This window comes from Cnephaeus nilssonii (assembly GCF_951640355.1).
Source record: "Cnephaeus nilssonii genome assembly, chromosome: 2".
Lineage (NCBI taxonomy): Eukaryota > Metazoa > Chordata > Mammalia > Chiroptera > Vespertilionidae > Cnephaeus > Cnephaeus nilssonii.
In genome coordinates this window covers 97,249,319-97,262,564 of record NC_137073.1, presented here as the reverse complement: position 1 = coordinate 97,262,564, position 13,246 = coordinate 97,249,319, and the positions used below count along the sequence as shown (strand labels likewise).

Genomic DNA, 13,246 nt, shown 5'->3' with positions numbered 1-13,246 from the left:
GCCCAGTGCATGAAAATCCATGCACTGGAGGGGGGTCCCTCAATCCGGCCTGCCCCCTCTCACAGTCTAAGAGCCCTCAGGGGTGGGAGGCAACCTGGTGATCAGGGGAAGGCGACGCCCCCATCACACCTGCTGCTGCCACTGCCGGCAGCGAAAGCCTTGGCCGGCCCTGGTTACCTGAGCCTCGGGCGGCCCTGGGCAGCTAGGAAGCTGTCATCCAAGGCTTGCCTGCGCCTCGGGCTGGCCCTGGGCAGCTGGGGGGCTGTGGGGACTGGGAGACTCCAGAGGCAGGCGCGAGGAGCGGGCCCGGCCTTGCCGCACGCCTGCCACCCTGGTGGGGCTGAGGGGACTGGGCACCACCATCTTGTGGCTGTGGGTGCCGCCATCTTTGAGGGGCATGAAAGTTAATTAGCATATTCCCTCTCTATTGGCTGTGGGTGCTGCCATCTTTTAGGGTGGGGCAAGTCAATTAGCATATTCCCTTCTTATTGGCTGTGGGCGCCTCCATCTTTGAGATGGTGTGAGGGTTAATTAGCATGTTCCCTATTTATTAGATTGGATATTGCTCATCTCTCCACAGCTACTGGGGAGTTTCTGATTTCCATTTGCACCATGTCAGCAATTGAATGCAGCCTGCTTAAATTGAGGGTTTCTTCATTGCAGGTAAATAGCCTGGTTCTGATTTTACTTTTTTAAAAGGTGGTGATTATACTGCTGCCAATTGCACATTCTTATTGTGAGTTGAAAGAGACAAAAGCTAGACATGGTATGCTCTTAGAAATCTGAAGAGTCTTACTAATAATTTAGAAAATTGAAATACAAAAGACTGAAGTCAGGAAGCTTTTCACAAATACCTGAAAGACTCAAACTCCCTTTCATTATCAATTCTACAGACTTGGAGTTAATTGCATTTCAGGGCACATGGCAAGGTACATCTTTTCACTGCATTTTTCCTTAATTAGTACAAATGTTTAGTCCCCAAAAGAGGTGAAAGTATAAGGCTTGCTTTTGTGTTTGTTAATGTTTTCTGTTTTTTATTCACTGTTTGCACCCAGAGGCCCATATGAATGACATACTTTTATTGAAATCAAGAATAAATATTATGTAAATTATACCTGGCAAAAGCAGCTAAGGAATCTAATTATTTTAAGGTAGCTTTAGAAGGATTTATTTTGGTTGTCTAACCAAAACAAAGCAGAAAGAATAATGCATATGCTAATGGATTTGTTCTCAATATTAGCATTTGGAGTCAATACACCAATCATCTTTGCATCCCAACAAGTGGGATGTTCAATTAAATGACGGGTGTTCAATTAATGCTACCAATAGTACAGAGAAATTACTGAGGCAATTAATAATATCATGGGACAATCAATTATACATACATAATTTATTTTATAAAAAGTGTATAGGTTGAAATATTACATGGCTGTGAATGTATGTGAAACATACTCATTGGTATACATTTCCCAAAAATCTCTTTTCAAAATCTCTTTCCCTGAGTATAATTAGCACTCCAGTTTTACCAGTGGACCAGCCAGTTTAGTTTCCTCTGTATCAAGGATTTTCAACCTCAGCACTACTGACATTTTGGACCAGATAATTCTTGGTTATGAGCACCATCCCTGGTCTCTACTCAGAGGTAACTAGCATTGCTCGCCCAGTTGTGACAACCAAACATACCTTTAGACATTGTCAAATGTCCTCTAGTGGGGAAACTTGGCATGAGTGCCACTGTGCTATATGGAATGGGTGTTTTGGGATAGTTGACATCTACAGAGCAACAGTGAAAGAAGTTTGTCCCTGACCTCAATGTTTCTTCCTCTGATCTACCCTTTGGGCACATAGATGCCACTCGTCATAGCATTTAAAAAATTCATTGTTACTTATTTTGAATTGCAAATCTTCCCATCATTGCTTTGATTATAATGGCTCATACTTTGTCCTTTCTTCTCTTCCCCCCTGATATTGCTGCAGGATAAATTTCAAAGATGTCAGCACAAAGCCTTTTCATGGTCTCTGTCTAGCTTCTTTCTACAATCTCAGCACTTGCCCTTCACACACAGGTAACCTATGCTCCTGATATACACAAAAACTACATTGATTTTCTCTATTCTTCATCTGTCTCATCCTTAACCTGGGTTTTGAACCTTACAATCTTCAACTCATTATGTCTACAAGATTTTGTGCACACTTTTTCCCCATGCACACCTTCATATCTTTATCACCCTATCAAAGAATGCAATTTTTTCAAGTTTATCTCTCCACTGGACTTCAAACTGCTGCTGCTGTGGGTGCATGAGCTAATTTCTTTATCATAAGGACTATTGTAATAATCAAATAAGGTGCTTTAAATATCACTTTTAAAACTGAATGTACCTCCCACCTCTTTTAATTAAAAGGTATAGACTATATCATTAGCATCTTAATATTCAAAAAAAGTCTTATTAAAGTTTATCAAATACTTTATGTGAAACTAACAGCATGAAATATTTTTATTCTCAAAGGTGTTGGCTCCTTTTGGTAAAAAAAAATGGGCCACATTTGCAAATATCCTTTATAATGCTACAGTTTTAAATGAAGTTGGACAAATTATACTTACTGTTAAGTATCAGAAATGTCATTTAAAAACTAGAGGCCTGCCGAAACCGATTTGGCTCAGTGGATAGAGCGTCGGTCTGCGGACTGAAAGGTCCCAGGTTCGATTCTGGTCAAGGGCATATACATTGGTTGCAGGCATCTCCCCGGTGGGGGGTGTGCAGGAGGCAGCTGGTCGATGTATCTCTCTCATCGATGTTTCTAGCTCTCTATCCCTCTCCCTTTCTCTCTGTGAAAAATCAATAAAATATATTTTAAAAAAAAACAACACAAAAACAAACAAACAAACAAACAAAAACTAGAGGCCCAGTGCACGGATTCATGCACCCGAAGGGGTCCCTCGGCATAGCCTGCGGGGATTGGGCTGAAAACGGCAGTCCAACACCGCCTGCTGTTCCTGACAGCCACTCTTGCTCATCCCTGCCCCATTGCGCCTGCCGCCACGCCACCGCTGCCACTCAGTAGGCTCGCTGCAGCTCCGCTGAGGTCTCCAGGCTGCGGAGGCCAGCCATAAGCCCTGTGTCTGGCGCCTGTGGGTCAGCTGAGCGGCACTCCCACTGTGGGAGCACACTCACCACCAGGGGCCAGCTCCTGCATTGAGCATCTTTCCCCTGGAGGTCAGTACGTGTCGACCGGTTGTTTGGTCATTCGGTCACTTAGGCTTTTATATATATAGATGGCATTCTATGTAATGCCCAAGCATAGAAGGCTTTCCTCTGCTTGGGAAACTAATTATGTCATCTCTTACTTTCATCCATTCCATATCAATTTCTATAACTGGGTTTATGCATATTATTTTGTATACTTGACCATCCTGCTTCTTCAAGCAATGCCCAGCTCTTGCTCTCAGTGTGAGAGAGGGTACCAGTTGACAGAGTACTCCTTCTATACTCACAGATGAAGCAGGATTGTTGAATACATACATTTGTGCACATAACATTGGTTCTCTCCATGCATAGGTACTGTGGACTTCTTTTTTTAAGCTGAAACAATCATGCTTACATAAAAGGAAATTGAGAGCCTTTACAAACATTATGTAGATACCAACGGAAATGGTTACTCTATTAGCTTTTGTTAAAATAGGTGAGAACTCGCTCTGCCAGGTATGGCTCAACGGTTGAGCATCAACCCAGGAACCAGGAGGTTGCAAGTTTGATTCCTGGTCAGGTCACATGCCTGGGTTGCGGGCTTGATCCCCAGTAGGGGGCATGCAGGAGTCAGCAGACTGATGATGTGATTGAAGATGTTCCTTTCTCATCGATATTTCTATCTCTCTATCCCCTTCCCTTCCTCTCTCTCTAAATATCAATAAAAAACATTAAAAACAATTAAAAAATAAGTGAGAACTCAAGAGAATCAGAATAAATATGGGGAAAAGCTGACAGATTTATTAAGACTTTCCAACTTCCTAAGGCCTTAGGATTACCCAAGAGTATAAATTCAGGGTAACTGAAGACTCTTCTATATGTATGTAGTTTTTGATTTTGTTATAATTGAGACCAAAAAAAACCTTTCTGATTATACAATGAAATTTTAATAATCTCCACTGCATGACATACTGGTACTAACATAATAAAATATTTACTGAGCACTTACTGACTGTGCTAATTACTTTGTATCAATCTAATCTAATTATATCTGCATATTTATGCAGTATTATTATTCCTTATTCATATATTTGGAATTTACATTCCAAGGTTGAAAAACTCTATCAGATCACACAGCTAGTCAGTCAAGACTTCAGAATTCCCACATGCCGTCCTATAGTGTCAGCGTCTAGTCAGATTTGGACAATATGACATTTATTAAATGACTACTGGGTGCAGGCCACTCTGCTTAACACTTTATATACAATGCTTAATGCTTTTTCATAATACCTGAGAGATAGTTGTTTTTTTTTCTTTTACAGGTAAGGATGGATGATTTCCTAAAGGAACACAGCTATTGTGTCAGAACCCAGAGGCAGATAAGCCTTATTCCCAACCCTCTCCATTTTTGTACTGTATCTATATTTCCTATCACTAAGGGATCAAGGTTTCTCAACTTAAGTTCTATAAATGTTTCCAGTGAATTATATCCATATCTATTAAGTCAAGTGGAAAAACTAATCTGTCTGGTCAAAAATATACTCATGGATACAGCTACATATATTCTTCATTTGCTAGAAACCCATCTACTACAATACTCAGATAAAATATCAGTAATATAATTTAATTGTAATAATAGAAAAATAACAGATATAACATATTTAAGAATTATTTTATAAATTTTAAATTACTATGACACAATCAAAATATTTAGATGTCTAAAATGTTGAAGCATACCTTACCTTACTAAGCTGTTAGCACTGTCAGGATCTTGTGCCAAAACTGCGCCAACGACAGTTCCAACCTTGGCATTTTCGTAGACTTCCATGATGTAGGAGGGCATGGAAAACAGAGGTGGTTCATCCACATCCCCGACAATGATCTTCAGCATGGTGGCATCTTTAAAGGGACCCAAGTGAGAGAAGCGAAAATCAAGGTGTGTATTTGCTCCTTCTATGTTGAGGGTGTAGGACTTCTTTTTCTCATAGTTCAGTGGCTGCAGGGAAAAAACACCACACAAGATCCAAATTATCACAGTTATCACTTTCAAACAAGCATTTTTTTTCTATTTTTGAATCGATGTAAGTACATCTATTTTCTCTTAAAAACAAACTATAAAGTTTGTATTAGTAATAGTATCTAAAGAAGAAATCAGGGAAACTCAAGTCTGAAATCAATTGTTACTTTTCACAACTATAAATACGATGATAACTAAGTACAAAAAAATATTCCCCATAGGCAAACAAATGTTGCTTTTGGAGACTCTGATTTATAGTCTCCTCAAGTAACTTTTCTCAATCTTCTTGCCAATTTAACTTATTAAGTATTAATTTTAAAAGCAATCATCTATAATACTATCAATAGTAAAAAGATGAATTTAAAAAATTGCTACTAATTTGTTAAATTTTAAATATATATATTTGCACTTAAACAATATATCTCATATCATTGATTTGCATCTACCACATCTTATTTTTTCACCTTGCTGGTTTTAAACTTTACATCATATTTTAGAATCTGATAAACTTTTTAAAAAATAGTTTTATTGATTTCAGAGAGGAAGAGAGAGATAAAAAAAATCAGTGATGAGAGAGAATAATTGATCAGTTGCCTCCTGCATGCCCCACACTGAGGATTTAGGCTGCAACCTGGGCATATGCCCTGACCAGGAATCGAACTGTAACCTGGTTCATAGGTCAATGCTCAACCACTGAGCCATGCCAGCTGGACTAAACTTTTAAGTTTTCAGTTCAAAATATTTTTATTGGAATTTTAGCAATAAATTTTATATAGACTTTTCAATTTCATTGTTTTGTTTTACATTTATTTTCTCTTTTGCTAATAATAGCATTTCACGTATTTGTTTATTTTATTACTAGAGGCCCGATGCACGAAATTCGTGTAAGGGGCTGGGCCTCTGCCATCATGGCAGCTGCCTCTGCCTCGGCCCCCACCTCTGTGGCTTCATCCGGTAGGTCGTCCAGAAGGACATCTGGTCTAATTAGCATATTACACTTTTATTATTATAGATATTATGGTGTAATCAATTTTGTTCTGTATAGTTTTTATGTTTCATTTATTTTTTTAGCTTTCAGTTTTGACTAATCTTATAATCTTTTTAGTGTACTCTCTTTTTTTAAATTGTCAACGAATATTTATTTTTCTCTATTAATTACATATGTCATCAATAATGAATTTGACTTAGCATATAATAATAAATAAGGTCAGTATGGCATTTTGTCCCAAGGAATATATGGTCTAATGTAGCATATAAAATAGTAAACAGACATTTACAGCACTGTGTATTTAGTGCTATAAGACTGGGTACTATGGAAATTAATAATAAGGATACAAACCTAGGTGCATGTAAGCAGCTCTGTCCTGTTTCTAAAAGGAAGTACCTTTGCAGATAAGAACTGAATGTTTGGGAAGTGTTTAGCATGATGCACACAATAGGCTCCGCAACCTAAAGTGAGCTCAGATTTACGAGCTTAGAAAACAGAGTTCAGTGTCAAAAGTCTCCATGGTGATGTTAGTGCAGGTGATGCAGAGACCAGGCTTTTAATGTGAGCCTGGGGAAGTACCCACTGATGCTGAACTTCCTTTGTAATATCTATGAGAAGAAGAAGAGATTTTTTTTTCATCCTTATTTCTGTCACTAATTTTGCACTAGCATGCTTCAATCTTGAAGCCTTTTCTCTTGGCCTTTTCAGAGAATGATCGTTCCCTATGGAGGAACTCAGCTATTTTCTTTTATCCTAAGGGACAAGGAGAAGCTGATTAGAATGAGTATCCTTAAGGAATTTTATAAATAGAAAGATCAGTCTTACTGGTGTTTATTTTCCTTACCTCTTCTGAATTGCCTTGGATAATTGGACTTCCCAGAGATTGGTGATTGCATAGAAGGAAAAATAACCATTTAATTTAAAAATTTAATATGAAGAAACTAAAACCTAGAAAACTTCTCAGGTCATGGGGGCATGGATGAGATTGGGCTACCATAATATTTTATAAGTTTCTAATAGACAAAATAAAAAATTTTTATCTGAAAATCTCAAATTTTCTAAAGTTATCATTTGTTCCTGGGAAATTATTTAGAAATCTGTGGATTTTACTTTCCTTACTTACCAGAAGATTTTTATTTATGTATTTATTTATTTATTTAAAATATAGTCTACCAGGATCAGAGAATACCTCATTTTGATGCAAAGATGTTACAAGGGGGACATTTTTTTTTTTGGGGGGGGGGGGGAAATTACCCAGGCTATGCTGGTGCCACAGAAAACAATAACATGAGATGTGTGGCTGAGAGTTTATAAAATGCAAAATAAGCGTTCTTTTCAGCCTGAAATAAAAGGAAGAAAATAAATTCATAAAATAAGACATAATATGAACTAAATAAGTTTAGTTGTAGAACCAGAAAATTTTCATGAGTATAAGAAAGAGTTTGTCCAACTCTACATTAAAATGCCAACTTTCCACGCTCTTATAGATCTTTCTGGCTAGATTCTGACAATAATCATTCAAATTGAACGATGACTAAAATATTCAAGCTAAAGAAAAACTTGGGGAGAATTCTTCCTTTTAGAACTACTTTAAGACTCTTCAAAAGAGTAGGGTCCAGTCTTTGATAATTTGTTCAGCATTATTTATTATATAGATTTTGACTCATCAAGATATTTGTTGTAGGGATGGGAGTTGATAATGTGAATATACTAGTAGTGTATACCATTCAACAACATTTCAGAATTATGAACTTCCTGGAAAACTGCAAGTCTGGATTATCAACAGCCCTAACATTTTCACAGAGATTGGAGTGATGTGGCCACAAACCATTAATGCCTGGGGCCATCACTAGCTGGAAGAAGCAAGGAATGGATTATCCACTAGAGTTTATGGAGGAAGTGCATCCTAGCCAAAAACCAAGCTTGATTTTAAACTCCTGGCCTTCAAAAATATGAGGTAATGTTTAAGCCATACAGGGTTTTTTTGTTTTTTTTTTTGTTTTTTTTTTTTTGTAATTTGTTACAGGAGCCCTAAACACAAATATAGATTTACTAGGGGCCCGGTGCACGAAATTCATGCACTGGGGGTCGGGGGTCCCTCAGCCCAACCTGCCCCCTCTCACATACTGGGAGCCCTCAAGGGATGTCCTACTGATGGCTTAGGCCCACGCCGCACAGGGAGCGTACCTAAGCTTCAGTCTGGCCTCCCTTTGTGGGAGGCAACCAGGCTGGTCAGGGGAAGGCACCAGCCCCATCACCCCACTGCTGCAGCCACTGCCAGTCACCACAGCCACCAAGGTGTTTTCATCAACACAGACTCCAGTCCCTTCACCATGAAAAAATGACAACTTTCTTTAGGCATTTTCAAGATGTGTCTTTCATAGGATATGGATTTCTTTATTTATTTTTTATCCTCACCTGAGGGTATGTTTCCAATGACTTTTAGAGAATGTGGAAGAGAAAGGGAAAGACAGAGAGAAACACTTTGATTGGTTGCCTCCTACATGAACCCTGATCTGGGCCCCGGCCAGGGAGGAGCCTGCAACCTAGGTACATGCCTTTGATCAGAATGAAACCCAGACCCTGCTGTCTGCAGGCTGAGGCTCTATCCACTGAGTCAAACCGGCTAGGGCAGGATATGATATTTCTTAGCCCTCCAGCAGCGGACCTTCGTTTTTTTCTCCAGAAGTGTGGTGGAAAAACCCTAGATCACCGTTTTGGATTCTTATTACCCAAGTTACTAAGAATATTACCAGTGGCATACAGGACGTTTAGCCAATGTGCAGTCAGAAAAGGTGTTTCCTCTATAGTTCACACCAATGGAGGGCTGGGCCCTGCCCAGGCCTAAAGCCTCTGGCTGAAGCTTTAGGTCTGGGGAGGGGACCTCCAGCTTTCTCTGATCACTGGCTCAGCCCCTGCCCAGAAATGCCTGTACCGAAAGCCTCTTGGGCAGGAGCAGAACCCCAGCTCCCTACAATCAATCACAGGGGGTCCGCTCCTGCCCAGGCTGAAAGCAGACCCCCAACTCCCTGCCCAGGCGATCAATCACAGGGGGTCTGCTGGTGTACCAGGCCGAAGCAACCCCCAGCTCCCTGGGATCGATTGCAGGGGGCCCGCTAGTGCACCAGGCCGAAGAAACCCCCAGCTCCCTGCAATCGATGGCAGGGGGGTCCGCTCGTGCACTAGGCCAAAAGCCATGGCCAGTGGCTTTTGGCCTGGAGCCTGAGCGGACACCCAGCTCCCTGCCTCCAATGGCAGAAGTCAACTCTGGGCGCCTATGTATGCAAATTACTCGCCATCTTGGTTGAATTTATTTGCATACTTGCTCTGATTGGGTGGTGGGTGTGGCTTGGGCATAGCGAAGGTGTGGTCAATTTGCATATTACTGTTTTATTAGGTAGGATTTACCTCATATATAAACACAATGAGGTTTTTTTTTTTTTTTTTTAATGTGCTGAAAGGTTTAAATATGTTTGGAATCAATTGCCCCTAAAGTTTTCATAGAATTTTCTTAGTGTATGACTGAATCTGAAGAATTTGGAGAGGTAGTTCTTTCACAAGTTTCTCATTATCTTATATGAAATTAGTTTATATGTATTTTTTTATGTCTGAAGTTGCTTTTTAGAAACTTTTACAAAAATATTCTTTACTTGAAATTTATTTGTGTAAAATTAAGAAAGTATATCACACTTGCTATTTTATAGCTATTTATTTTCTATTATTCCTTCCATGATTTTTATTAAGATTATTTAAAGCTTATTTATTGTTTTATGTTTTGCTTTCTTTCCAAAATCTAAGGTTTTTGTATATAATATGTTTCTGATTTCTAACCTCATTAATGTCTTTATTTATTTTCTTATTCTTTCTATTTTTAGTGATATCTTCAATTTATTTAATTTTATTATTTTAATTTCTGTCTCTAATATATTTAGGATTATGAATATACCCTCAGAAGTACTTATTCTGTACCTCATAGTTTCCATATACTTTTTTTTTTTGCTAGAAATTTTGCAATTTTGCTGTGCATTTTTCATTTTTTCTTTAATTTATATTTTATTAAAGAAAAGTTTTCTGTTGCCTGTTGTTGTGGTTAAGTTTCTAGGTTTTGTTGTTTTCTGAGTAATTTTCATTAATTTTTAGTTATATTGTATTTGGAGGAGAGCATTTTTGTCTGTACTCTTTTGGCACTTCTCTGTCAGAAGTTATTACAAACACAGTAATAGATTTCACTGAATTGAAATGGACTCCTCTCTCTTCAGCATCAGGCTGAGCAGGAGTATTACTTTCTAGATATTAGAACCTATTAAGAATAAAAATACACGGTTGGCTGAGGTTTTTAATAATAAAATCCCTAATGAATATTCAATTTTTGTAAATAGTTCATTAGAATTAGAAAACCATTTTTTCTTATGTACAAAGTATGATCATGGATTTGCCTATATGTATATTTACAATGTGTTGGGATGCCTTGTTTATTGCTCTTTGTAGTTCATGGCCTCAAACCTTTACAATCCATGGCAAAGGACATTCTGATTCTTAGTCTTTCATGTAATGCCAGGCAATGTAATGATGTCAAAAAATCAAATAAACACAATCCACTAAAAAAAGTGGTTATTTGGAATAGATATAGTATGGCTATAGTGAAACCCATTTTACTTTTTTTTTCTCTTAGGATTAACTTGAGATTTTACAATATAATTTTAAAAGTTACTATGTTTACTCATTCTCCATCTCAATGGATCATTTATTAAATGAAATCATATAATATAGAATATAATTTTTATATAATATAGAGTATAAAAATACAAGTACCTGGTTATAAAATATTTAACAGCTATTATAGACAGAGATACATTTGTAGCATATATTCATGGGAATACTAGTGGATTCACAGTAAATTAACCAGAATAAGGTCTTCCTACTTCTCAGACGTAGCAAATTTAAGAAAGAGATGGAATTGCTCTGTTTTATACCGTAAGAAATAAGTGAAAAATGGAAAAGATAATCCAAAGAAGGATATTTGTGGCTGAAATATACCTGAAAATGTTGCACTACAAAGACAATACTTAAATTGAACTCTGAAAAACAAAATATTTTTTTTTACAAAGGAGGAAGGAGAAGTAGATTACCAAGACACATGAACGACAGCATGCTCATGTGATACAATATAATACCACAGGATACTTCATTCTTTGTGTGCTTCCAGGTGAATTAGACAACATGCAACAAAGGAGGGCAGCTATATAACAGCATAGTGTGGTCTGGAAACTATGTTTAAAGGTTTGGTGCACATGCAGGAAGAAGGGATGATAATTAAAAAATAGATATTGAGGTATTATTGTAATTAATAGCCAGGCCAAACTTATAGTGTCTTTTGATCATATTTTATCTATGATTAAAAGACACTATAAAAGTGCTTAAATAAGAAAACTGAAGATTAAAAGACTTGATATAATGTCATATATTGCTTTAATGACAGGACCAAACATATTTCATCTGACAGGAAGAGTATGTTTTCCATCACCTTTCATTGATATGGATTTAAATTCAAGATTTTTTGGTTTAAATCAATAGGCATCTGTATGTAATTAAATAGGTTTTAAAAGGAAAGTAATACTACAAATGATATTGTTGATATTTATTAAGAGCAAATAGGGTTGGAACCCTGAATTGAAAAAAACACACACATGGAACAACTTTATAAAGAGTGCAAATTGGTATAAAAAGCCCAAGAAGGGATTCGGAGACAGACTGCTAAGAAGTAGCACATCCCTAGCTAGAGGTTGATGTCAGAGGAAAAAGTGCATCAACTTGCAGTCATCTTTATCACTTTTCCCCCTTTCCGATCAGTCAGGCTCCATTAAACAATGAACGAAAGTTATCAAAGTGTATTTACAAGGTGCCATACCATGGACTAGTGCATTTAACTTGGCAATTTTCTGATGAAGAAATGATATGGACAGGAATGTGCAGCGTTCCTGCAAGCTGATTTGGAGAGCACAGCTGATTTTGATCTTTGGGAAGATTAGCTGCTCTGCCTTGCTGGCTAACATGAGCTACTTTAGAGATTAAATAAGGAACATATTTTGACAGACTTGTATCCATTTCTTGCCATCTGAATCAGTACCCCTTAAAGGTTAAAACCCACTGAGTTATACAGTTTAGGTTTTAAAACCCTTTGCACTCGCTTGCTTTTTTCTCGATTCCTTTATTCTAATGCTAACCGTGTCGAGTCACACTCGACATCCGAGTACAAAAGGTTAAATCTCTATGCTTTACAACATAAAACATAGCAATAAAATAACTCTGAGATTGATAATGCTAATCTGAAAGATATGATTATTTTACACAGACCAGTGATGACTACTGCTTTATACACTTTAAGTTCTACTTAGTAGGCCCCTGCATAGCATTCAGAAATCTTGAATTTTAAATCAATATAAAATTGTGATTCATAGAAGAATTAATGTGATTTTATATAAAGCAAATAGAAAAGTATATACAAAACAAAGATAGATAGATGAATAGACAGATGATAGATAGATAGATAGATAGATAGATAGATAGACAGATGATACATAGATAGATAAATGATAGATAGATAGATAATTAAATTTACATTAATATCTATAATAGCACATGAGGGTAAAATTTCTCAGCCTGTGTTCTGAACATATTTGTTAAAAAGGTCAATTCCACCTTGGTCAGTACATAGCTCAGTTGGTTGGAACATTGTCCTGTACACCAAAAGATTGCAGGTTTGATTTCTGATCCAGGAACATACCCAGGTTTTAGGTGCATATGTGAGACAACTGATCAATGTTTCTCTCTCCTCTGCTCCCTTCTTTTCTCTCTAAAATCAATGAAAGAACATGTCCTCCAGTGAGGACTAAAAAAAAGTAAAAAAGCCAATTCCTTGGCCCCACCCACTCCAGTCTTTCTGAATCAAAATATGCAACAATTAGAATCTAAGGATCTGAATAAGTAAGTTTTTAAGCTGAAGTCATTAAACATGTAAAGAGTGAGATACACTTCACTAGGCGTTACATTTAAATT

At 37.4% G+C, this 13,246-nt stretch overlaps 1 protein-coding gene across 1 annotated transcript in view; it reads right to left on the bottom strand.

The window, feature by feature from the left end:
- CDH18 (cadherin 18) overlaps positions 1–13,246 on the bottom strand; it is a 212,716-nt gene that overhangs the window by 53,444 nt on the left and 146,026 nt on the right. Inside the window, exon 6 of the mRNA XM_079759562.1 lies at positions 4,928–5,181. Within this exon, the coding sequence (XP_079615688.1) occupies positions 4,928–5,181 (254 nt within the window). The remainder of the gene's footprint in view (positions 1–4,927; positions 5,182–13,246) is intronic.